At 41.2% G+C, this 27,302-nt stretch overlaps 1 protein-coding gene across 3 annotated transcripts in view; it reads left to right on the top strand.

The window, feature by feature from the left end:
• KIAA0586 (KIAA0586 ortholog) overlaps positions 1–27,302 on the top strand; it is a 68,245-nt gene extending 40,943 nt beyond the window's left edge. For all 3 annotated transcript variants that reach the window (XM_042048102.1, XM_042048100.1, XM_042048101.1), the window contains exons 30-31: positions 1,639–1,726; positions 26,903–27,302. In XM_042048102.1, the coding sequence (XP_041904036.1) occupies positions 1,639–1,726; positions 26,903–27,048 (234 nt within the window). In that variant the 3' untranslated portion in view covers positions 27,049–27,302. The remainder of the gene's footprint in view (positions 1–1,638; positions 1,727–26,902) is intronic.

Below are 27,302 nucleotides of genomic sequence, written 5' to 3'. Positions count from 1 at the left end.
TCACGGAGGTTGTGGCAGTGATGTGGAGCTGCCAGGCTTGTTTCCCTCCTGACACTGGTGTGTAGGTCGGGTTTTCACCAGCAGAAAGAGCACTGAGTTTTCACACAGGACACAAACAAATGCCTTTTGGTCATGAAGAGTGAAGTCTGTGTGGTCACTCAGTCCAAAACAAATGGCTTAAGTCATACAGGAATTCTCTTATCTACCCAAATTCCTTGGCTGCTCCTCCATTTCTGGCATTAGATTTTTTTTCTTTGAGATTTATATATGCTTTTAGCCACTGTTAGACAGAAAGCCAGACTAAATGTGTCTTTACTTTGACCCCTCCTGTCCATTCTTGTGCAACAATACAGGAATTGACTGTTATTTGTGGCCATTTTGCCCCCATGGTCTTGGCTCTAAGAAGCAAGAGAATGACTAGGAGGAAGCTGGGCTCTTCCTATTCTAAATAAATAATTTTGATCATGGGAGGGACAGGAACATTGAAGTCATATTTGCGTGGCTACACATTCCAGAGATGGTAAATCTAAATCATTTGAAGTCCCAAATGCATTGTTAAAATCTTAGAAAATCACTTGGTTGCAAAATATTTTCATAATATTCTTTTATAAGTATGGATGTTTTTATACAATCCACATTTTTCAAGTGGGATTGTCACTTTGGTATTCTCATTAGCTTTCATTTTAGCTTTGTAACCTTCAGGAATGCATAATTGTAGGTTATGAATCTGTGTTATCTCTCAACTTCTATTTGCAGCTCCGTTCAGTTTAAACTGAGTTTTGATTTTCTCTATTTTAAGTCCAATATAAAACAAAAAAAAATCCCAAAACCACACTTCAAATAGACCCATGAGAACTGTTATTCTGCTGACACTTAGTGTAATGTTGGTGTCCTTCAGTCACGTTTCCATGAGACCTTCATGCTGTCAGAAAATAATCTCAACTCTTTCTCATCTTGTCTGCTTTAAATTTGTCTGTCTTAAGAGAAAGCTTAAGTCTTCTAGACAGGCACATAATGGCAGTGGTTTTAAACTGACAGAGGGCAGGGTTAGATTAGAGATTAGGGAGGAATTCTTCCCTGTGAGAGTGGGGAGGCCCTGGCACAGGTTGCCCAGAGCTGCTGTGGCTGCCCCATCCCTGGAAATGTCCAAGACCAGGCTGGATGATGCTTGGAGCAACCAGTTCTAAAAACATGGTCAAGGAAATAAATTTTAGACTTGGCCTGCGTTTTCCAACCTGTGTGCTGAAATTTTTATATTTCTTTTCTCTTTCATCTTTCTCTTGTTAGTCAGGAGCGTAGTACCTAGGGAAACATTCTGGGTATTGAAGAAAGCCAGAGAAATTTTATGTTCTTTCCAGTACATGCTTTGAGTAAAAACTGAAAGTCTCCTGTGTCTTCAGGTCTAAATGGGACTTTTCCATCCATGCCTACTGCTCCCGGGATGTTTGTCTAGAGGGAATAGCTGTAATAGGTTAATTCAGAGCTGAATTCTCTTGAAGTCAAATGTAAAGAGAACAAGTGCACATTCAATGAATCTTTAAAAACTTCTTTGGATGTTTCTTGAAGCTGAATGTAATCTTGCTGTGCTTTTTCATCAAAAGTGAGATTTGTAATGTGATTTTAATGTATGATATGTAGGAGGAAAGCCAAGGAGCTGCACACGTTGAGACCGTGAGACCCCAAGTTATCTTTGTGAGAAGGAAATCTGAAGAGATGCAACAAGAAGGTAAATCAATGTCAATATGCAGAGTTCCCTCAGTTAAGCACATCACTTCTAAGTATTGTTGAATACTGACATAATAGTGCTGATTTTTTAAAATTTGGTTTTCATTACTACAGCATTTCCAGACATTTATATGTACATAGTGTATACATGTGTACAAAGTTCTGGCTGTATGTGTACATAGTTACAATATTGTTGGAGTACACTGAAAGGATTGGAAATTCAGCCTGGAGAAGAGACAGCTCCAGGGAGACCTTAGAGCCCCTTCAAGTGCCTAAATGGGCTCCAAGAGAGCTGGAGAGGGACTTTGAACAAGGGCATGGAATGGCAGGACAATGGGCAATGGCTTCACACTGACAGAGGGCAGGTTTGGATGGGATACTGGGAAGGAATTCTTCCCTGTGAGGGTGCTGAGGCCCAGGTTGCCCACAGAAGCTGTGGCTCCCCATCCCTGGAATTGTTCAAGGCCAGGTTGTACAGGGCTTGGAGCAACCTGGGATAGGAGAAGGTGTCCCTGTCCATGGCAGGGGTGGGAACTGGATGATCTTTAAGGTCCCTTCCAACCCAAACCATTCTATGATTCTCTGAATGAATCTGTATGTAAGTCATCAGAATCTTGGCAATTAAGTATTTATTTAAATTTGTATTTGCCAAGAGCATTACAATGTGCATTTTCTGTAGTCAACTGAATCTTAATTGCTTTATAGAGTGCTGCTCAGCAAATGAGATGTTCATAATGTTGTGATAAAGGGAGTGGCTCGTATGCTTGAGAAAACACAGGAGTGCTACAGGAGAACTGAAAGATAATATGAAGTTAAGATTATGCAAATGTGGAGAAAAAAAGATATTTTCAATGTTAAAATGATCTGGTTTGGGATGGGCTTCAAACTGGTGTGTAACAGATACTGATTTTCTGTTGTGAAGGACACTAAGTATTATCTGTGCTATTTTTGGAGGTTTCTTAACAGTGTGTGTAAAGGTGTTCAGGATGATGAAAGAGAGGGAGAAAATATCTTCTGTTTATTGTAGTTCAAGTCAGTGTTGGAATAGCATGAACTGTGCACATGACTGCCATGGGTAGTTGTTTTAGCAGATAAGTTTGTGGAGGTGCTACAGTGAGATGTGGAGCAGTTTTAATCTTAACATTCTAAGAACAAGAATCTAAAAACCTGCCTGTCTACAGTATATGCAATTATAATTGCTCCACCCTAGCACAGAGAAATTCTTCCTTCAAGCCCTTTTAAAAATAATTCTTTGAACTTCTTCCATTTAATTTTTTAAGAACATCTCATCGAATTCTGAGGGAATTATTTTGCTTCTAATATTTAAAAGTGGTAAGAAAAGCCCCAGGCCAATGTTATTGGTCGTGGGACTTGGAACCTAATTTCAAAACCATGGTTTGCATATGAAGAAAGTTATGAATAATGTAAAAATTATAGTGGATAATTAGTGGAAAAGTTTCCAGAGCTGGAGTGGCATAACTTAGTGCAGGTCTCTGTTTACCTATTTTTACCTCTGCATTTATCTCTACTGTAACCCAGAGAATTTGGGCATGGTCCAGCTGTGTCTGTCAGCTGAAAACGTGTGACCAGGAGATGGCAGTAGTCAGTTTTCTTTGAGAGAAACAAAAAAAAAGTATGATTTATATACCAGGATAATTGAAATCTCATTCAAAGTATACGTATTTAATAAGCCAATAAAAATCTCAAGGATTTGCAAATGGAAACAACTGTCTGTCAGTTTTAACCAGGATGTCTTCTCTCTCTAAGCTTCACCACAGAGACCTTAATCAGGCCAAAAGTTGAGGGTAAAAATTAATAAGAAAAAGGAAAGCTTGCAACATGATAAGTATAAGTGGGTTTAAGTAAATACAACATTTTAAAATTAAGCACATCTGTTACTGTGAGTTCAAAGCACCTTGTTTATAAAAGCTTTATGTCAGATGGTTGCCTTTGCTGGGATAGCAAGGGACAAGGAATGCTTGCCTGGAAATGGAGAAGTATTTTGGAGCATTTAGGTAGTTTTTCAGAGTTTAAAGGGTAAGTGGTTGGATTGGTATTAAGAGTTTAGGAAATTCAAAGCCCTAGATGAAGTGTGAATTCACAGTGTTGGGAGAAAAGAAAAATTGTTTTGGACTTCGAGTCGGATGTAAAAAAGCCATTTTTATTTAATTGATAAGTACATGACAGGATTTGATTCATCTTTCAATGGCCATAAACATATATATACATTAGAGCTTTCTTTTGTTGTTTAAAAATTTCTGTGGTCTGCAGTGAACATGTGTTTTTACTGAAAGAAAGTTGATTGATGGCTTCTAATGAAAGTTGGAAGTTCAGGACTGCTACAATATCATGCCTGAAAGGGTAAAGTCTCCTGAAAGTTACAACTGAAAATCAAGCCTGGGTGTATTATTAATTGAAATGTGTGCCTTCTCTAGACACAGTGGAGACAGTGGTTTGAAAATGTATAGTTGTAGTACATAATATACATGCATATATATTTTTGGCTTTATAATACCCTTTAATCTTTGTACCGTTCTTTCATATATCTTCATGAATTTAATATGATAGTAATTGTTGTGGTTGGTGAATGCTCATATTTCCAGAATTTAAACATTTTCAGGCTTACATTAAAGGGATTCAGAATTTTCAAAATTAAAATGAAAGAACAGGTGGCAATGCTTGAGTGCAGAGCATTTTTAAACTTTAATATGAGCAGCTCAGAGGTAGATGTATCTTCACTTAATTATCTTCCTACAGCATAGACTCTCAAAGTGGGACCTGGAGAGAATGATTTGATGATAGTAATTCCTTTTTATCTCCAGCTAGTGAATTATATTCAGGCAGTGTAAATATGTGGGAAAGGAATATTGGGACACTAAGCAATTGGCTTTGCTGCCACAGAGAGATTGCACAACTGCTTGTGGGAGGAGATGATCTGTGCAATAAATGAATAAGATGACAAGAAGCCCTTAAAACAATCTGTATAAAAACAAAAATTCCATAGTCCTTGTTCAGTATTGAAAATGGGCTGCGTCTTTGTTAACATTGACATTAGGCTGTATTGAAAGCTGTAATACTGAAAATATGGCTATAACTGAATACTTCTTTGTCTTTCTTCTTCAGCCAGGAGTTGCTCTGAGTTAGGTTTTGGGTTATTTTTTCTTAAAACTATTGTGACGTTAGGAAAATCTATAACAGATGCTTCAAGGAAGGAAGAAGATTAGGATAAGGCTAAAGGTCTTTCTTTTTTTCTTAGAACTGGAACTGTTTTGGTCAAACTCCATGACTATTCTACTGGAAGTTTACTTTTCCCTTAATATCCTGCTGTTTCTTTTTTGGCCTGAATTTCTCTGAAGGCTTTTTCTAAAGACTCTCCGTACCACCCTGGAAATAGCAGCTAGTGAAGCAAACCAGAGCTCTTCTTCCACACTGTAGAGTGAACCACCACAACCTGAGAGGCAGAAACAGTTTGTGCAGCCTGTATTGCTCCTTGAATTTGCCTCATTTCTGAGAGAAGATCTTGAAATTGGAGTAATGAAATCACTTAGCTGTAATTAAGGCATTTTTCAGGCAGGTGTTTTATGTAAGTTTTTTTCAGTGCTTCTTCAGAATTCTTGTCACAGACTCACAGAATGGTTTAGGTTGGAAGGGACCTCAAATGTCATTTAGTTCCACCCCCTGCCACGGGCAGCAACACCTTCCACTAGACCAGGTTGCTCCAAGCCCCATCCAGCCTGGTCTTGAACTCTTTCCAGGGATGTTTCTGGTCTATTTTTCCTCTGGTTTTCCTATCCAGTTACCTCACTGTGCTATCAGGTAGCTCACTGACATCACTCAGTTAATGTATTTTACATTTGGGCAAGTCAGGCAATGCAAAGCTGCATTTCCCACAGAAACTCTGTCTTTTCTACACTAGTCATTAGCTTTCAGGTGCTCCAAGTGGTTTAGAATGCCAGTTCTCAAGGAGGTTTTGTTTATTCTGCACATGTCCAAGCAGTTACATGATAGCCCATGCAGTGGAAAACATGCATGTGAGTAATACGTGTGCATTTTGCATAATATCCCACGTAAAATCCTCAGTAGCCACACTTAAGAGCTTCTGGTTTGAATTCCTGTAAGTTGATATTTAGCTGTTTTACAGTACCTTTGGAACAGGAGCTTTCAGTTTCTTGGCTTTTGTAAATATTATTTCTCTATTAACAAGTGTCATTTATATCTGTGGCTGCTTCTTTTCCCACTGAGTTACTTCAGTTATTTTTCAGACAAAATGTTAAACGAGAAGTTGGACTTTTCATAGCTTAAGGCAAAAAGTCTTGTGTGAATTTATCACTGTGGATGATGATGTCCTGCTGTGGGTGTGTTCTGCTGCTGCTTCAGGCTTGAGTCATGAGGAACCAAACACCAGGAACTGCTGTGGGTTTCATGGGACCGTGCACACCTTTGTACCCATTCCCAAAAGATCACTTCCTGGGAAATGATCCTCTGGTCTCATAGAGCTGTCATTTCTTCCCCTCGCTTATTTGTCCTAAAGGTGTGAAGAATAGGAACTGCAAGCAGGTGAAGCACAACTCTGGTTTGCTTTTCAGACTCCTAGAATGTAATTTGATTTTTTGAGGAATCTAGATGAATTGAAATCCAGGTAGTCAGATGGAGAAATTACAAAAACAAGACAACGCAGTTTATACTTGAAGAGAACAGTACCAAGCAGTGTCATATTGCTCTGCAGTCTGAGAGTTTCCTGCTGAATGCTGTGCTCAGGGAGAAGGGATTCTCCTCTGGAGGCCAGTTCCACACCATGTATTTCCCAGTCCTTTTCCTACAGATCACTTGGCAATTTCCTTCAACTTCTAAGAGGCTGAGAGTCAGTTCTTCTCCTGCAGCTCTCCTTAAGTGTCACAGAGGGATACAGCTCTCTCTGCTGCAGTGACATTGCTGTGACCTCGTGCTGAAGCTTTTGCCATGTGCAAAGGCAGAAAACTTCCCTTTTTAGCCTTCCCTTGGTGCCTGTGCTGATGGTGCTTTACACCCACCACGAAATCTGCACAGCTTTTTGTATTCTCACATCTCCCTCATCCAGTCCTGAGAAGAATTCACAACTGGATGTGTGTACGTGTGATCTCTGGAGGGAACTATTTTGCACTTTTCATACAGTAAAAAGAAGAAAGCCTCCCTTTTGAGAAGATCTTCGTGTTTAAATACACTTATTTTGCTGAATTTCAGGGTGTGTTCCTGTACCAATCCCCTCCCCTGGTCTGAACACAGCAGCAGGGATTTTCAGTGAAATTCCAGCACCAGATGGGTTTTTTCTGCAGAAAGGGAAAGAAAAACTTTTTCAAAGTGATGTGATCACTACTGAAAGTATTATTTCCTATGGAGACTGTCAAATATTTAGACTCTTTGCTTGTCCTTATTCAGATTTTCTGGGGCTCAAAGTAAATATTCCAAAATCTCATCTCATTCCCTCTTCAACCCTGGATTTTAAAGGATTGCAGGTGATCTAATCCAGTGATCTCTGGCATCCCTCTAAGTGTGTTTTGTAGATCGTAAGTTAAACTTTGGGGCAATGCCAACATTAAGCCTGGTATTTCAGTCATGCATGGGGTCTGTAATGTGAAAATATTGAGGGACCAGTGCCTTTTTCATGCTGATAAGCTGAAAACCTGTGGCACTGCTGCACAAAGCACCAAGTGTACATTTGGATTTTGTCCTTTTTCGTAGAATCATGGAATCACAGACAGGTCTGGGTTGGAAGGGACCTTAAAGATCATCTCTTTCCAACCCCCTGCCATGGGCAGGGACACCTTCCACTATCCCAGGTTGCTCCAAGCCCTGTCCAACCTGGCCTGGAACACTGCCAGGGATGGGGCATCCACAGCTTCACTGGGCACCCTGTGCCAGGGCCTCCCCACCCATATAATAAAGAGTTTCATCCTAATATCTAACTTAAATCTACCTTCCTTTGTCTTAAGGCCATTGCCCACTTTTCCTATCACTTTATGCCCTTTTTACCTCAAAATATCATGTGGTGCCTAGTCCAGGTGCCTACTGAGGTGCCTACATCACATCACCCAGACACCAGAAGGTTCAGAGGATCTTCTGTTCTGAAGTATATCTTAAAAATGTAAAGAATTTTATATCCAAATTAATTAGAATTTATTTTTTCAAAATTAATTCATAATTGCATTTATTTTTTAAACACTTGTGACTACCTGGAACCAAAGCCTTGCAGTTCTACTACTGCGATTCTCTGTATTTTCCCTTTTCTTTCCCCTTTTTGCCAGTTAGGGTGGGGGATTTTTACAATTGTTTAATTGTTTGGGGGTTTTTGATATTTTGTTTCATTTCAGGGTGTCTGGTAGCTTGTGTCTCTAGTGGCCAGTCATATCCTAGGCAGAATTCTCCTTAAAGGAAGGGTGCCTCTTGCTGCTGCATATCCACTCTTAGGAGCTGGAATGTACTAGCTGAGAGCTCTAAATTGCTATTTCCACTTTGGCAGCCTACCTTTGATCTCTCACCAGTTCCAGTTTTAGTTGTATAAATCCATCTATTGTCAGCCTGTCTGGGGGTCAAGCTCCAATGTGAGGCTTTTTCTTTTGTCTAAGACTCTCATGTGGTGGTGAATCAGCTGGAGTTGCTGTGGGCTGCAAACAGGGGATGGTCTTGATAACAAATATTAAATACAAGTCTCTGATCTCCTGGACACTACCACACTCCTCCCCAGTCTATGGAAATTGTTGTGCCAGGACAGCCTTTCTCACAGCCTGTCTAGGATTTGTAAACTCACTGGGATCTGACTGAAGCAGCTTTGTATTGAGGATTATGATTTGTATGCACTTTTACAAGCTTACAGTAATTGCTGTTGCCTTCATTGTAAAGAGCAAAAAATAAACACACACAATAAACCCCTTTAATGGGCACTGATCCCACTGGCACTGATCTTGAGCAACTCTGAATAAAAGCAGATGGTGGCAAGCTGACTAGGCTGACCTGCTTTCCCCTTTCATGCAAACATTGCTTATATAAATGGGGGACACACACAAAAAATTAATGGGCTTGGGCAAGCCACCTAAGGACAGAGACTCCCCATGTACTTAATGCTTACATCAGCCCCAGGGCTGTTTCCAGTTAGTTCTTCTCTGGAGGGAGAAGTTTCTCACAAATTAGTGGTTCCACAGCTCTGAGCCCATGGTTTAACAAGAAAGAACTGATGTGCATCTAGAAAGTAAGCATGCTTAGCTGTTCTGTGGCCTGTGTGTTGTGGTAGGTCATGGAAAAGGATCAGAACAGTCTCTCCTGAACCTGTTGCTCATTTATAGACATATAATTGAGTCTGAAGTCCCTTTGCACATCATCTTCTGTCAAAATGTTGTGAAGAGGCATTCAATTTTTGTGGTCTTGTACTAGTTTAATTCACATGCCTATTTGTTAGCAGTGATGGTAAAAGAATGTAAATGGGCATCCTGGTTGTTCTAAAGGATGTGCCTCAGTGTGTCACTGCAACAAGAAGTGATCAGAGGGCTGGAGCACCTCTGCTGTGCTGGGAGAGCTGGGATTATTCAGCCTGGAGAAGGCTCCAGGGAGACCTCATTGTGGCCTTCCAGTACCTTAAAGGGGCCTTATAAAAGGGAGGGAGGTGGACTTTTTATACAGGATGGGGGGCAATGGTTTACAGCTGAAAAGAGTCAGGTTTAGATTAGATGTTAAGAAGAAATTTTTTGCTGTGAGGGTGGTGAGGTCCTGGCACAGGTTGCCCACAGAATCTGTGGCTGGCCTATCCCTGGAAATGTTCAAGGTTGGACGGGACTTGAAGCAGCCTGGGACAGTGGAAAGTGTCCCTGCCCATGGCAGGGGGGTTGGAACCCGATGACCTTTAAAGGTCTCTTCCAACCCAAACCATTCTTTGCATTTGTGATTCAGAGAAATAACATTCCCTTTTCAGCAGGGCATTTGGTTGCAGTTACTGCCTCCAGGATTATGCTACGGTTTCTCACATAGATTACAGCCTACAAAGGCAGTTTCCTGAATAAGATACATTTACACTCCTCAGTCACTCTCTGGGTACAGCCTGGTACATCAGTGCCAGCTAAGCTGGAGTCAGGAACCATTCCAGGTCTCAGGTAGACCTGCTGCCAGCTGGGTTAGTTCAGTTGGCACATGTACCACAGGATCTCCTAGGATGACCATCCTTATTTGGATTAACAGTCATTTAAGTAGGTCTCTTATCTCCCTTTTTTCTTTTTAGTTTCTTTTATAAAAGGCATCAGTATCAGAGCAGGAAGTCTTGATGCTTTTGGGTGCTGGCAACACATTGCCTGGATACTGTTTGGTGACAGGTGAAGACAAGGAGTATTACAAACACAAATTTCAACTTGGAGAAACATATATAGCACTGTGATAGGAGAAATGCAGGCTTTATGTCTTCAGTATGTGCTGAGTTTGTTATATTTTTCTGGTTGGCAGGGAAGGCAGATGTTGCCTTTTATAATTCAGCGGCTCGTGCAAGTCTGAGAGCAGCGCAACAGAAGGAGCAGCTTCTGCTCTCCCTGCTGTGCTGGGTTTGCTGAGCCCTGGGCAGAGGCAGCTGGACTCCCTTCAGCTTTACCTGTTCTTAAATTGCTCTCAATTCAGCTTTTTTAGGCACTGCATAAAACCTGGAAGGAGCCAGCTGTTAGTGTGGGGGGTGGCTGGGTAGGAGAGAAATCCCTAGGACATGAGTGTGTATGAGATGAGTGATGAATAACTCACAAATTCTGACTATCTGCTGCCAGACCTCTTTTACAAAGCAGACTGGGGATTCACAGAAGCTGTCATTCTCAGATGATAAACTTTTTTTCTTTTTCTTTTTTAATGCTTTGTAAATTTTTGGCACTGCTAGGAGAGGTGAGGCGCAGCTGTAAAGTTCTGAAGAGAACCAAGGTGGCCAATAAAGATGGATATTTAGATGATTTCTGTCCACAATCAAATCACATTTTTAAAATTCTATTGCTTATTAGATTGTGCAAGGGCTTGTCTTACAGGCAGTTTTCATGCTGGTGACCAGTGTTGTCACTAGGTACTTTATTTGCTTATTTTTCTAGATACTTTAGGAGCAGACAGACCTTTGACTTCATGCACCAAAGGGAAGCCAGGTTTGTCCAGCTCTGCCTTCTCAATACAGTGGTACAAAGACTGCCTATAATTAAATATAAATATAGGTTTCCAGTGCCCATGGGATTAATTTCTTAAGAATAGGAGCCCATGAAACTTTCAAGTAAGGCAACAGCATGGAGTAAATGTTATCTAGGATGTCTTCCAAATGAAGAACACTGTGTAAATAATGGTAATGCTACTCTTTGATAAGATGCTGATTTTGAGAAATGCAGGCTGCCAAAGTAGCATTCTTGTTAAAAAATAGGGTAAGAGCTGGTGAGTGAAGATTAAAGTTGTCATGCGTGACCTGTTGCTCAGTGCTGAGGCTGCACATGGGGCTGTGTTGTGTAACAGTGTGGAATAACATTTCCTAACATAAAGCTGGAATAAAACCCTCTTCATCTTCCATACAACTCATTCTGTAAGTGAAGTACAACAAATCCTCATCTCTGAAATACCACTTGCAAATGTGCTTTTGGTGACTGCATTTGCAAGGAACGGTAGTAAATGATGGAGATGGGTTAAACTTTGTCTGTGGACTACTGTGTTCTGGTTTTTATCATGAGTGCTGTCATTCAGGGGAGAAAAAAAAACCCTACCCCTAGAAAAACTTAATTTAAATTTAGAACCTTTGTGTGTCTTGTCGCTCTAATCTAAAACTTATGTTTTGCTTTTAAAGAAAGAAGAGCTGGTTTTAAGCACAGTTCTAAACAACCTGAGTGAAAGTTGTTGAGTGTGACACAAAATATGGAGCAGCTCTGTGAAATGCATTTTTTTTCCCCCAGTGCTTTGGCTGCAGGGAATTAACTGTTTGTCTTTGTGTACAGCATGACTTTGCCTTCCAGTTAACTCTTCCTTTTTTTAATGTCATATAGGCATGTATTTTTAATACAAATTAATAAATCATCAACCAGATGTGAACCATGAAGATGCACCTCACCTTTTCTGGGTCTGGTAGAATTATGTTTATGTTTTGGCTCAAAATTAGCCAATCAAGGTGGGTTAGACTTAATAGGGTGATCTGCTGCTCTCTATCCTAACTCAGGTAGTTCCAGTAAAGTAATAATGTCAGGGTTGCATATCATGACTTGTTTTAGGCACTGTGCATATTGCAAGAGTTAGGCAGAGCTGTGTTTGTTTAAAGACAGTAAAACAACTGCAGTGTCTGTCCTTGTCAGGCCATTGTATCTTCAGTAGACTTAACAAGCACAGAATTTGTTGCAAATTGCTTTATTTCAGACTTTTTTTTCTAGTGTGTTTTTATTATCCTGAAACCATAATTACAGATCTTGAGAAAATAGTTTAATTTACTTAACAGCTGCCATTGTGCCCCGTTACGTAAATCAGAGTTATAAATGGGAAATATTTCCTAGTTTGAGTTACAGTGTAAATACACGATTGTCTTCTCAGAAGTGCATGTTGCTTATTTCAGTAATTGGACCCACTCCTAGAGACAGCCAAGCAGGGAGATTACACAGGGAATGCTTGTTTCTGAAGATGAAGCTTCCTTCCTGATTAAAAAGAAAAAAAAAGAGAGAGGAGAGAAAAGGGGGAGCAGTTTCCTGTTGGAATCCTCACTTTGAAAGAGCCTGGGCAGCCGTGCCTCCCCCCACTCCAGCTGGCCTTTATGTGCAGGCGTTCTCTGACGGACCATGTCCAAAACCCTTTTTACAACAGCAATTGGGGTTTGCCTGTGCAGACAGACCTGGGATTTAAAGAGGTTTCTGCTCCTCTCTCATCTGCTTTTAATGCAAGACTATGACTGCCAGTATCTCTGAGGTTTAAGGCTTGATAAATAAAGGCTGTTCTGTTCCTAAGGTTCGTAATTTTCTAGTAACGACCTAACAGAGAGACTCAACGCAAAATTTCAGCTGCACATATAGAAAATGTGGTCTGACCTTGATATATATGATGTGAAAAATGAATAATAGCAGCACTGCAGGCAAGGTCTTCTCTGCTACAATGGGACAGCCCAGCGCTGCAGTGGAGGTTTCAAGAATTTGGCCACGCTTTTGGAAATCAGCCCCGCGGTTCTACCGGGAAGATGTTTTAGCTCAGAGAGAGCATAACACAAAGGCTTTGTTGGGGGCTTGGCTCTGTGCTTATGGCAGGAAACTGAAGTAAAAGCTGATTTTTCTACCTACAGTACGTGATGGTTTGGTTTGAATGCAGCCAAGGCCGTGTTTTGGCCTTTTTTTGAAGTGAAGTCGTGCTCAAAGGCTGGAGAACCACAGCAGCTGAAGGCTAGAACCGCTTAGGATGATTAGGGCCTGACTCTCTGATTCATTAATTCAGAGAGGGTTTTTTTCACTTTCTTAAAGGACAAACTCCCTTCCTCTGTCATTCCAGAGTCAGCCTGTTAAATGAGAACCATACATGCAGCGTGGGTTTAGATTAGATATTAGGAAAAAAATTTTCCCTGTGAGAGTGTTGAGGCCCTGGCAGAGGTTGCCCAGAGAAGCTGTGGATGCCCCATCCCTGGAAGTGTTCATGGCAATATTGGGTGGAGCTTGGAGCAACCTGGGATAGTGGAAGGTGTCCCTTCCCATGGCAGGGGGTGGAACTGGATGTGTTTTTAGGTCTCTTCCACCCCAAACCATTCTGGGATTCCATGATGTGTGGTGGTGTGCTAAAGCTGACAGGACCGAGGACACTGATTTCACAAGGTATCCAGGACATCTCCATGTCCAGGTCCTTGCTTGGATTTGCAGGTGTGGCTGCCTCTCAGAGCGGTGCCATCCCAGTGCTCCCACTCGTGTGGAGCTCCACCATGCAGAGCCTGCCAGAGGGAATAGTTTGAAGTCTATGAAAAGAAAGTTCAGATGTTTTCAGTCTGAGAGTAAAATTGCAGAAGGCCCTTAGAGGTCTGAGTTATTGTGCAATCTCTGTAAGTAATTTGTAATCAAAATACCTTTGCACATGTCACTTTCGTATTTCCTGTAATAAAACAGCAAGAGCAATTAAGATTTTGGACCATAATCTTCTACAAGCTTCTAAAAATGAGTGGGCTGGAAATTTTTTGAGTTATGGCTGAAATGGCAAGTTTTTAAATTTTTGATTGCTTCAAAAAAGCTTTGGTAATAGCTATTTTAATAGATTTTTTAACTGTAGCCTGACAAAACTCTTATGTGGCAACATAATTGATCTGAAGTTTGCTTAAAAAAAACCTAAGTAAGAAACCAGAAGAACTTTTCACAAAACTGGAGGACATCTGTACTCTGGTAACCCAGCATGTGACCTATTGGGCTTTATGCATTTCAAATCAAAAAGAATCAGCAAATATATTGCCATATGCATGCAAATATGTCTAATAACACTTTGTGTATCTGTAACGTTGTTCTGCCATGGTTCAGAAAGTTGTCTGTGGTCTTAGCATTCCTCAGGAAACATTAGATTAATATAGCTGCCTTTGTTATAGATTTTTTTTCTTGTTTAAGTAGGTGTGTGAAGGCTGGTGCTACATAAATGAATTACACGGAAGACTTTGGAGGAAGAAGGGGCTTGTAAACGAGACTGAAATTAATGAATATGAGAATTAGAAATCAAAACTTTATGTTTAGTCTGAGGAGAAACAATTCCTTAAACCGTAACCACATGGCTGTTTCTTGTTTGCATCAACTCTGGTTGACTGTTATTGTCTTCTGTTAATTCTCTGGGGCAGTGGCCTGACTTTGTTGAATGAGCCAATTGTTTTCCTTTGTGTTGCCCATCAAGTGAGTCCCCATCTGGTTTGTATCAGACTGTTTTCACAGCCAACAACTGCTGCCTTTTCTATATCCTGACACTTAAGGGCCCCATGCTATCAAAGCATTGCTGTGATAGCCTGTCTGGCTGGGCCCGTACAGCTGTGCCTTGCAGCTTGAAGCCATTACGCAAGTAATGGTAACTTAGAACTTGAACTGGCTCTTATTCCCATTGGTGTCGTGTGTACAGTGAACAGAATACATTTTTGTTGAACTCCGTGTTCCACAAAAAAAAAAAAAAAAAAAAACACCAAAAAAAACCCCAAAAAAACTCTCGTTTGAGTTTATGTGATTGGTTCCTTTTTTATTTTCCAGCAGCTTCCTGTATCTACAGGCAGTTTTGTGTTCTTCTAAAATTAATGAATACAAGACAAGCAGTATTTAGTTAAGGGACTGTTGTTATTACTTTTATGGTACATTAAAGCTCACTAAGTGAAAATTAAACAAGCAAATGATTCTTAATGAGGATTTTTCTTATCAGATTTAGAATAGGTTTCCAGGAAACTTCCTGTGGTTCATAAATGTAGGTTGTGTGAATAAAGCTACACCTTGGATACTCCACTATTCCCTTTCCAAGCAGCTCTCTAAAAATACAGAGCAAGGCACAATGAGTCTGCATTAACCTGTTTACTTCTCATCTGAAGGAATAGGGAAGGATTGCAGAACTCTGTAATAGCAGAGAGAAAACTACATTGCAGTTTGCATTGCAGAATTAGTGAGAGAGGCCCCAGGCATGATCCAGACCCTTTCCAGGCTTCCAACATTGTAGGAGACAGTCCTGTTGCAAGAGATTTTGCAACATGTGTCTTCTCTGCCTGCAAGATTTAAAAAACCCCCAATATTGCATCAAATAACAGTGACATTTAAATGTTGTATGTAAAGAAAGATGATCTTTAAGCATTTGTTCTCTCCTGCTCTTGTGTAGGCAGCATAATGCTCAGTGACAGAGTAATGACGAGGGAAAACATATTCCCCAACTTGGAGATGTATTGAATTTTAAGCATATTCCAGACTCAATTCTTCCCTGATATGTAAGAGGCGGAAAGAAAGAAAGAAAATAATGGGTAATGTTTCTTAAAATTCAGGTCTTACTGTAGTATGTGCAAGAAACTGCCAGAAAACAGATTGCTTTATCTGATACTTGCAGAGAAAGTGTTCCTGAACTTGGGAGTGTATTGTGTGTATAATGTGAATGAATTTGCTTCAGGTAACATACTGGGGAGCCATTAAATTCCATGAGGCACACGAGATAAGACTTCCTTTGCCATTGTGCTTTTCCTACTGGCACACACTGGGTGTCATCATGTCAGATCGGGATTGTGCTAAATAGTTGAGTCTGTGTCACTGTCAGGTGTGTGGAGGGTTTGCAAAAGCTGCTTTCCTAAGGAGCTTTGTGTAATTGCTGTTCCTGTGAGCAGCTCCTGAATTCAGGTGTGTGCTTTATAATGATGCACAGAGCCAGGTGTCTGTGCCCTTCACCTGAGAGGTCTTTTCCAGCCTGAATGGTTGGATGATTCCGAGTCGTGCCCATCACCAAGCAGAGCCCACACTCTGCTCCCACAAATGCAGACTGGAATTCTGTATATGCTTCTTTCCAGTGCAGATTTCCCTGTATTTTGGCCAGGGATTTTTAAACCCAGAGAACTGATGAATGATTTTCTCTCAGTCTGCCTACAAGCTCTGTTAATCCTGCTCATGGCCCAAAGCACTGAGGGAAGCTGGGGATGAACTGGGTGCTCACCGCATTTGGCACCGACAGCTTGAGCTGGGAAGAGTCAAAGAGCTGCAGTGGGTCCTGAAGGAAGCTGGTGCAGCCAGCAGCCCAAATTTCAATTTGTGTGCATGTGGCTGCAGCTTCAGCAGCAAAGAGCATCTGCCCAAATGAGAACCTGATGTAAAGGGCTCTGTTCAAGGCCCTGCTTGATGCAGGCTCGAAGGGTTGTGCGGAGCAGCTCCTGACGAGAGTTGTTGGTTTCTCTGGTGCTGCTGGGGAGCTGTTCCTTGGCAGTGAATCCTTCAGGAGACACAGTGTTGGTGGGAGCTGCCTGCAGATTTCCCTGTGTTTTATACCACTTAGCAGAGATGGAGGGGGTGTGATATTAAAATCACTGATGTGTCTAAGAGAGAGTTGAGAAGGTGGTGCACTGTGCTTAATGTGCAACATAAATGTAGAGCAGTGCATTTCTCCAGCTCATTTATTCTACTAGTTTAGAGCTCAGATTCACCCAAGTATTGCAAAGGAATTTTGCTTTTACTCTTTCCCATGTAACAGGCCAAGGTTAGTGTATTCTTTTTTTTTTTTTTTTAACAAGGAGGAATGCTTATCTCTATTGCACAAAGTTTAATCATTTTGTATTTTAACAAACTTTAAAATAGCACAAGATAAAATCATATATTTACTCTCAGACCTTTCCAAGTTTCTGGTCCCAGGCATTAGACTGTAGAGGCAGAGTTACTTGTCATCACACTGAGTGCTCATTTCAAGAGCAGGTCAAAATAGGGTCTGGACACAGACAGAACCAGAGGAAATGGTCTCAAGTTACCCCAAGGGAGATTTAGATCGGATATTATGAAAAATTTATTCACTGAAAGGGTGGTCAGACATGGGAACAGGCTGCCCAGGGGAGTGTTGGAATTGCCATCCCTGAAAGTGTTCAGAAAATGTGTTGGATGTGGCACTTGGGAACATGTTTTAGGGGTGAACGTGGTGGTGGCGGGTGAATGGTTGGACTTGATGATATTAGAAGTGTTTTCTACCCTGAACGATTTCATGCTTCTATAACAGTGAGCTCCCAGATCTTCCAATAAAGACTTTTAATGTTTTCCTTATTTGAACATGTGCTTACTTATTCAGTCCTCTTTCTGAGCTAACAGAGAAGTTGTTTGCTTCTCTAAGCTCCCTAGAACTGCTTATTCCTATACATTTTCCAAAGGTCATTGATACCCACAAATGGCAAGATCTGTAGTGGCCACTCTGCTGCCAAACAAAAGGCTGGGAAAGATGTATTTTTTTCTAAGTTTGTTTGTTCATGTACTAGAAATGTGCATAGAAATATTCTGGAATTTATTAGACTGACCATTGGAAAATGCTAGCTGTATAGGGCTGGCTTTGTTCTGTCTTGTTTTGTTTTGTTCCTGGGGAAAACGTTCATCATCATCTTTTGAAAAGGTGTAATTACAAAAATTTGGGGTAATTGTGCTGTAGGTAGAAGCATTTTAATATGCCAGATCATTGTAATGGTAGTACAGTAATGGGAGTCTTGGCAAACTGTTTCCATATGGGGAATCCCATGACTTTGTTAGTGAAAATCATCAAACAAATGCACAGGATCATGTGAATATTTAAGTATTCAGAGTAGAGAAATAAAGCTATTTTGCTTGTGGTCATCTAGAAAAACACTCGTTATTTGAAGTTTTTTATAGAGTGTAACTTATTTAATGTTTTATTATAAGAATGCATTTAGTGGCTCCATTATATGTGAGGAGTGACTTGCAATGAGAAAATTCTGCCCTGCAGCACTGCCCTTCAGGCAGAAAATTTTCTCTTTTCTTTCTGATACCCATTCCCTAACTTTCACTCAAATCTGGGTGCAGATTGCTGCTGTGGCTGGAGGGGATAAAACCTCCTTGCCCAGGAAATCCTCTTGTCTGAGGGAGAGCTCATCAAGGTCTCTCATTGCACTTTTTAGTGGTAGAAAGTAGCTTGTGACTTCTTACTGGGATTCACTGAAACTCATCCTCTGAGATTCCTAAGGATTTCTTTGGATATTTGGTATCTGAGGAGCTGGCAGGGCTGGGCAGCAAGCTGTGCTTGGAATTCTCCAGTTCCAACCCCTGCCATGGGCAGGGACACCTTCCACTATCCCAAGTTGCTCCAAGATCCAACCTGGCCTTGGACACTGCCAGGGATGGAGCATCCACAGCCTCACAGGGACACCCACCTGCATTTTAAGTGTGAACTGGGAAGAGGTTAATTTTCAAATCTTAATTGATGGTGAAACATCACTTGACTTTGGTCACTCAACTTTAATTATTCGTGTAAAGTATCTTTACAATATTTTTCAATAAAAGGAGGCCATGTAACTTCTAAGAATTAAAAAGATGCTTTGATTTTTATTCCTTTTCCTTGCCACTCCTCAAGCAGGCTGTGAGTGCTGTTATGTCTGGCACTGTGGCACGATGCAGATAAGCTGGAGGCAGTATTGCTGCAATTAATATCATTAAGATACGAGGTCTCAGTGGAGCCAGTCCTGCTGCTGGGTTTGCACTGACTGACTCTGCATCCTAAGGGAGTTCAGCAGAACTTTATCTTAAAATTAAGTGTGAATTCCCACGATTGATCATTTGAGTCCCTTTTTTTTTAGCTTCTTTATTTTGTTTCAGATACAGGCATTAAAATGTCTTTTGGAGCCCCAAACATGAAGGTGTGAATAACAGAGCTGAATATATTATACAAATATGCTTTTAAAATTACCTTCCTGTCCACTTGCTGGTTAGATTTTGCATGAATTAGAAAAAAAAAAAATTGGCATGTAGGTGATATTTGGTTTTACTGAATAAGTAAAATATTAATTACACCATGAGATCTGCAGTTTTTAAATTATCACTTGTCAGATTCTCCTGATTCCACCAGCTGTTTACCTAGGTTATCTCTTGTGGATTTAGGGATTACTCCTCCCCCCAGCCCTTGCACAAGATACATATTTTCCTGGTGGTTTTTCAGAGACTCTGGACCAGTAAGGAACCAACTCCTTCTCCTTTTTTATTTTGAAATAAAAGCTGCAGCTTCAGTATTTGCCACAGAGCCTCGTCCGGGTTTTCCTCAGGAAAATGGTTGCAACCTAGAAACAGCAGTGCTTGAATATTAAGGAAAGACTTATTTGTTCTGAGCCAATTGCACATCCAAAAATCACAGCCATCTGTATGGAAAAATCAAATTCACTTTTAATATTTCTTCATAGTATTAATAATTATTGTAGTTATTTGGAAAGATCGTTAAAACATCTTTTGGAAGGGATTTGGTGGGAAACAGCAGCAAGAGATGTGGCCAGGGAATGAATTTGTTAAGCAGTGAGAGGTCCTACAGAGCAAAGGATGCCAGATCTAAAGGAGCAGAGTAGATTTTAGGCGCAAAAAGGAAATATTTATTTAGTAAACTCTGCAATCTCATTTCTAGATGTTTTTGGAGCTGCTTTCTGTCTGCCTTTCCCTACTGGTCTCTGTGTTAGGATTTTGAAAAATCTGGTTCTAGTTTCTTTAATGTATTTCTAGTTTTTGTTCTGTTTAGTGTTGCTGTTGGTGGGAATATAGAGCGTTCTGGAAAACCACTGAACCATGAACTCTGACTTGAGAGGAGGAAAAAAACATTTTCAAATATTCTTCTTCGAAATATTTGTTACCTGCTGGGCCTGGCCCCACCCTCCTTTGCTGACTGGGGAGCTGCATTTATTTTCTTTTTGGAAATATTTATTGCTGGGCTATACATTAAACAAACAAACAGCAAAAGCACAGTGTGTGTATACACGTGTTTATTTTCTGTGTGCTTGTGTGCAGGGTTTTTGTAAGTACATGACACCAAGGGGAAGGTGGAATTTGCCAAGTTTAGGTCAGAACTTGAACTGAACTCATACTATATAGTTTTCTGTCTCCACTGGTGTCTGTGGCCCACTTATGGAAGTTTATGAGTTGGCTGCAGCCTTTGAGAATGAAACTGTGTTTTTTCAGCTCCAGCAGTAGACTCGTGCTTTTAAATCCAGACATTTCTGGCTCAGGTCCTACAGATGTCTGTCCATTTCTGTAAAACAACTCAAGTGTTTTAATTGTAAATGTACCCTTTTCATGTAACTCAGCCCTAGAAATTTGGCCTTGTTTTGCCTCGAGTCTTTTCTGTTTGTCATGAAACAGCTAAGTTGGGGCAGTCTGGGTTGGAGTTAAAAAAGAGACCTGCAGGCATTTGCAGGACATCTTGTTCTTGTTTGTCTGTGTTTCTGTCCCAGTGAAAGGCAGAGCTCTCACCTGCAGCCAGGTAATGCTTGGCAAAGCATTCACAAAACAAGAAGAAAGTCCCTGCCTGGAAAAGCACATTTCTGGCAGAGCTGAGAAAGGCCAACTTCTCCACAATAACCTAAAAAAGCCCATGGATTCAAGGTGGCCAGAGCAAGAAAAGCTCTGGAGGAGAATCTGTCATTTCTAATAAATGGAGAATACCTTTGCCCCAAAAAATTAGATTATTTGAGAACCTGTTGATGGTCCTGCTTATTCCTGAAAAGATTGTATTCTTTTAGTTCTATAACCTAACCACTTTCAAATTTATAAGTCATTGAATTCCAGAAACATTAAATAGCCAATATGCACAATACAGCTAAACATGACTCTGAACTGGAAATGCTAAATATCATTATAATTAGTAGCATGGCTGACATTGCAGTGTAATTTCTCTTTTCAGTGCAGCCTTCAGAATTACTTACATCAACATATGGATTTTTCTTATCAGTATGTGTTAGCCCAGCAAGCCTGGAATAATTTTGATTTTGCCAAAAAATGCCACTTCTTAGGTTGCTCTTGGTAACTTGCCTGTACAGCCACATATGCAAGTAAGTGAATTTCAGTGTGGTGCCACACAGAAACCCATGGAGACATGGACAGGACACAGACTGGTACAAATATGTACCTCACAGGTTTACTTACAGGTAAAAGGAACAGATAGGAGAGGCTGAGAGAGGAGAAAAGAGAGGAACAGATAAGAGAGAATTTGAGGGGCAGGTAAGAGAGACTGGCAGGCTGAGAGAGCTGGGGATGTTCAGCCTGGAGAAAACTCCAGAGAGACCTTAAAGCCCCTGCCAGTGTCTAAAGTAGCTCCAAGAGAGCTGGAGAGGGACTTTGGACAAGGGCATGGAGTGACTGGACAAGGAGAAATTACTTTAAACTCAAAGAGAGTAGGTTTAGATTAGATGTGAGGAAGAAATTCTTCCCTGTGAGGCCCTGGCATAGGTTGCCCACAGAAGCTGTGGATGTCCCATCCCTGGCAGTGTTCCAGACCAGGTGGGATGGGGCTTGGAGCAACCTGGCCTAGTGGAAGGTGTCCCTGTCCATGACAGGAGTTGGAACTGGATGAGCTTTAAGGTCTTCCAACCCAAACCATTCTGGGATTCTGTAAAATGTTTCTACTGACAGTGGTTCTGTTACCTTTGAGCCTGTAGACATTTATTCTTCTACTTTGCTTTAGCCATTAATGTAAAGAATTTCTGACAACTCTTCTTCCCTGCTGATGGTCTTTGTAACTGTATGGCAGATGTAAATCCTTTTATGTAGGGAAAAAGCAAAATGGGGGAATGACGGGGAAAAAAAGGCACCTTCAATGAAGATTTTGAGATGCTGATCTCAAGTGCTGTGCAGATCTGCAGGTGCTGTGCTATCCCAGTGCTCAGAGCACTTGAACTAATGCCATCTGGAGGAAGTTATTTGTTGGTACAGGACAGTGTTTGAAACTTTGAAGTCAGGAATAAACAAAGAGAAGCAGCTGGAATCTGGCAGAAGAAGAAACAAGCCATTCCTATCGGCCCCTGCTATTAAAGGAATGAGAGCACTGCACTGGAGTTGTTTTTACAGTTTATTCATGCTCTTGAAGTGAGCTGCTTCAGCTGGGGAGGAGAGGGAGGATTGTTTTGAAATTTTAGGAAGGAATATGTAGATAATTACAGTAATTATGGTCCTGGTTTTACGCTGAAAAATAACCTGGGCCCTGATCCTTCAAACACCTTCGTATTTATGGTCTTGATGGGGAGAGATGATTTACAAGAGCATGGACTGACAGGACAAGGGGGAATGGCTTCAAAATGAAAGAGAATAGGTTTAGATTAGATATTAGAAAAAAATTCTTGATTGTGAGGGTGGGGGGACACTGGCACAGGGTGCCCACAGAAGCTGTGGCTGCCCCATCCCTGGCAGTGTTCCAGGCCAGCTTGGATGGGGCTTGGAGCAGCCTGGGATAGTGGAAGGTGCCCCTGCCTGTGGCAGGGGGTTGGAACAGGATGGTCTTTAAGGTGCCTTCCAACCCAAACCATTCTGTGTTTCCATGATTACACTTTTCACTTACAAGATATGGCTCTCTTTCATCCCCAGATAGATTTAAAATCGTTTTATTTAATATATGGACACCCAGTCAGAGGAGTTAAAGCACATGGTTTTCATTTGGCTTAAAAGTCAGACTTGTTTAGTCTTTTTATTTTGCCAAATAGAAAAATTCAAAAAGAAAGATTTAAACATTTTTCTTTGTTCTTACTGTTGCCATATGGTGTGAGTAACCAAACCTCCCTTCAGTGTGGTTAGTTCCTTTTTCCTTTGGCACACATTTTTGACACCTTTTGTATATGGCATGTTCTGTGTGTGATGGTACCTCTCAGAGAAAAACTCCCTTCACAGGTCACTGGATGGTTGACACATCATTAATTTTTATGCTTCTGTTAAACAAAGGTCTGGAAATTTAGTACTGTACGTGAATTTGTTACAGAGTGCCAAGAACAGGAAAAATCTCTGATCTGAAATGTGACCTTTTCCATCAGTGGGTCACCAGGACGTTTTCAGACACTGATGAGCTTCTACCAGCCAAGGACTCTCTTACCAAGAGTGTCAGTTTTCACAGTTTATATGAATTTATTCTATTAGATGGTGACAAAGAATTTGGAAAGCTGGAGGTCACCTAAGGTCACATGCTCCATTTATTGGATTTTAACAAGGAAAATTTTTATAAATACACCTAATTATATGATTGCAAAATTGTACTGAGTATTCCCAGAGCCTCTAAAAAAGGGGGGGAAAGCTATGAAGATTACCTGCCTGCCTGCCCTTTCCTGCTTGGTAAACGAGAAAAAATTCATTTCCGTTTTTCTGGCGTATCAAAAGATTTTAACCATTGCAGTTTGCATATTTGTGCTGGTGAGGAACTCGGTGTTAAAGAGGAAACCATCTCAATATTGGGTATGAGCTGCTCTCTGATGAGGGGAAGACATAAAATGGAATATCACATTATTAAAGAAGGAGCAGACCAGGGGCTAAACAAGGATTTAAACCAGTCTGCCTCTATTTGTGTCTTTATTCCTGTACCCCTCCCTGTATGTGTATATAAAGTGTTTTATGCACTGTGCATGCACGAGGCTACACTCAGCAAAATGTAATAATGATAAAACACATGTGAGAGTAACTTGGTAGTTGTATTTTTGGGGCCAATGTAGCGTTTCAGGACTAGCAGCTTTCTAGCCTGGGAAGTTACAGTCAAGGAGCAGAATCTCCCATCTAGCTGAAATATGATATCCACAATTTTCTCACAGTTAAAATGCTGAAAATCCATGTTCTGTATTTTCTGTGTGAATTTAACAAAGTCAAAGACTTCAGCTTTCTGCCTTTGAAAAAGGGCAGTGTTGACTTTGGGTATTTTTAAGTTTAAAGATATTTTGATATCAGGAACCGGTAACTTTTCTGTTGAGCAAGTAGATGGAATTATTATTTTTATTTTTTCTGTCTTTTAGCATTTTATAACTATCATAAAATTGGACTGTACTATATCTGTAAAATATATTAGAGTATGTGTTAGGAGGAATGCAGACTAATATGATACTTTCTTTTAGCACTCCCAGAATCAAAGGCTTGAGTAGTTCCAACAGAGCCTTGGGATAAGGGAATATTACTTTCTTTCTTCTTTCCATCTTTTCTTTTTTCCTTTTTTTTTTGATTTTTTCATTTTTTAACAAACCTGAAAACAGCTGTTGAAACAATGACATCATGGAATGTGACATGACTGTGGAAATACTAACAAAGTCAAGCTTTGAAAGCATCAAACTACATCTAGTGTTGGAGAGGGGCTTTAGTAGAGGATGCATTATCAGGTTTCCTTGGGCATTGCACAGTCACATCTTTACTGTGTCATTTTCACATCTGACCAAATAAACCCTTTGCTTTTCTTCTTAGCAGCCTCTTTGTATCACACAGACTCAGCTACAGACTGGAATCACAGAATCCCAGAATGTTCAGGTTGGAAGGGACCTCAAAGACCATCTCATTCCAACCCCCTGCCATGGGCAGGGACACCTTCCACTATCCCAGGTTGCTCCAAGCCCTGTCCAGCCTGGCCTGGAACACTGCCAGGGATGGGGCAGCCACAGCTTCTGTGGGCACCCTGTGCCAGGGCCTCAGCACCCGCACAACCAAGACTTTCTTCCCAATATCCCATCTACCTCTACTCTGTGTTAGTTTAAAGCCACTCCCCCTTGTTCCATCGCTCCATACCCTTGTGGAAAATCCCTCTCCAGCTCTCTTAGAGCCCACTTAGATACTGGAAGGCTGCTCTGAGGTCTCCCCAAAGCCTTTTCCTCTCCAGGTGATATGCTGATTCCCTGAGGACACAAAAAATGCTCTTGTGCTCCTGCTGCCTTCCTGAATGGCAAGAGGCTGGGCTGGCACAGATCGTTCCATGTCCTGCCTTTAGTGTCTTTGGCCTCACTCATGTTTGACTTCCCAGGCTGTTGGCTGCTGTTCTAGCAGGAAAAACACCGATGGAATTTTATTTTAGCAGCGGGGTTTTGTTTTAATTAGCCATTCGAAGCGTGCTTTGCTGCAAGTCAGATGAATGCAGATGACTGCTTCAGTGACATAGGAGATAATTAACTGGGGTGAAAGAAAGCTTAACTTTTTGGTTTTATTGGGAAAATAGTGTTTTAATTACCTAGTCTATCACAGAGGAAGGGAGAATTGTTACAACTTCTTGGAATAAGAACAAGCTCCAGGACAGCCTTTGCTGTTGCATATGGACTCAGATATGTTTGTTTTGCTTGTAGCTACTGCACTTAAATGTCCCCAGGACAACTGAAATCTCAAAATGCTCTTTCTGTAGTTGAGTGAATGTTGTGCCATTCTCCCAGTGCCATTTCTCCTGAGTTTCTTCATTATTTGTCTCTACCCTGATCCATGACTTGCTCTTCCTGCTCCATGAATTATCTTGTCTCCTTCCTTTGGCTAAATGTATTAACTTTTGCCCATGGCTTTTCTCCCTTCCCATCTCTGGGATCTGACTGCAGGTTGTTTTCTACCCTTCCAGGGGTTCCCAGACAGGAAGACATCTGGGCACTGCAGGGATCTGTCACAGCTGCTGGAAGCTCTGTGGGATGTGCCCCCCCTCCCTTGCAGGGGCTGCTGGTGCAAGGGTTTTTCCCTCTCCCAGGGTGTCCCACATTTTGCAGGGTCAGATCACAGGAATGGGAAGTGGCCAGGTGCCATCTCAGAGGTGCTGGAAGATGAATATGGCTTGTGAAGTCCTGCAGGGGACTCTTCAGGGGGTGTCTGTGTACGTGGGAGAATGGAAGAACCACAAAGGAGAAGCAAGAAGGACTCTTAATGGGTCAGAGAAATGGGCTGGAGATAGGGAAGAGCTGAAACCACTTTTCACTTGTGTTTTGGGCAGCTGAAGCATTGAGAGGGTGTTTTTCTCTGTGGGACTTGTTCCCAATGGCTTCAGCTGGTATTTCTTTGCTGTTTATGATAAAAAGTGGTCTTGAACAACATGAATGTTTTCCAAAGGTTTGATGCAAACAGACGTAGACATATGGATGGAATTCAGAAATACTGTTTGTATCGATGGATGCCATTTCAATGCTGTGGAATACACCAGAAACACCAGCATACTATCTGAAATTATGCTGGGCCTACTGAAAATTATAGATATATGTGTGTGTGTATGTACAGTGTATCTGTATGTAAATACAACCCAGTGGATATCCAACTCAGTCCTTCCAGTACCTAAAGGGCATCCAAAAAAATCTGGAGAGGGACTTCAGACAAGGGCATGGACTGACAGGACAAGGGGGAATGGCTTCAAACTAACAGAGAGCAGGGTTAGATTGGAGATTAGGAAGAAATTCTTCCCTGTGAGGCTGCTGAGGCCCTGGCACAGGGTGCCCACAGAAGCTGTGGCTGCCCCATCCCTGGAAGTGTTCCAGGCCAGGTTGGACGGGAGTTGGAGCACCCTGAGATAGCGGAAGGTGTCCCTGCCCTTGGCAAGGGGCTGGAATGAGATGGTCTTGAAGGTCCATTCCATGGTTCTGTATAGTCACAGAAATTCGTCCTTTTGTTGCCTGATAAGGAGAGTTCTGATGGTTAAAGCAGCACCCTCTGAAGTGCCTCAGAACTGTGGGCAGCAAGGGTGTCTGTGTACCTGTATTTCCATGGAAAATGGAGATGACATCAGCAGAGTTCAGTCATTTGTCACAGACAGCAAATAATGACTTTTGTTTTCCTTTTTTCCCTTTTTTTTTTAGGAGAAGATGCTGCCCCTCATCTGAATCCCCATCTTCCTGCAGCAAAGGTGTCAGTGCAGCTGCCTGGCAAGAGCACAGCTAATGAAACACAGAGTCTGAGCAGTGCACATGGAGATTCGGATTCTTCCGGGGCAGACACATTTTAAAGCTTACGGCTGTTTATGACGGTCTCTGTCTGAAGATGTTGTCAGTGGTACATTTGTCTGTCTAGTGTGATAGTCTGGGTGTTCCATCAAAAGAACAGTCTTTCAGTACTGTTTATTTTCAACTATTTTTCTTATAGTTTTGTTATTATTTTAAATGATTCTGTCTGCAAATATATCAATTATTTTTAAGCAAATAAAATGCAGTTTTTTCAGAATCATTATGAGTTGAAGTCAATAAAGGCCTTTTAAATATT

The sequence above is a fragment of the Corvus kubaryi genome, unplaced genomic scaffold (genome assembly GCF_017639235.1).
Source record: "Corvus kubaryi isolate FWS band 111438036 unplaced genomic scaffold, C.kubaryi_AGA036_p1.0 66, whole genome shotgun sequence".
NCBI lineage: Eukaryota > Metazoa > Chordata > Aves > Passeriformes > Corvidae > Corvus > Corvus kubaryi.
Note: the sequence above shows the minus strand (reverse complement) of the source record. Positions and strands in the feature narration are given on the sequence as shown.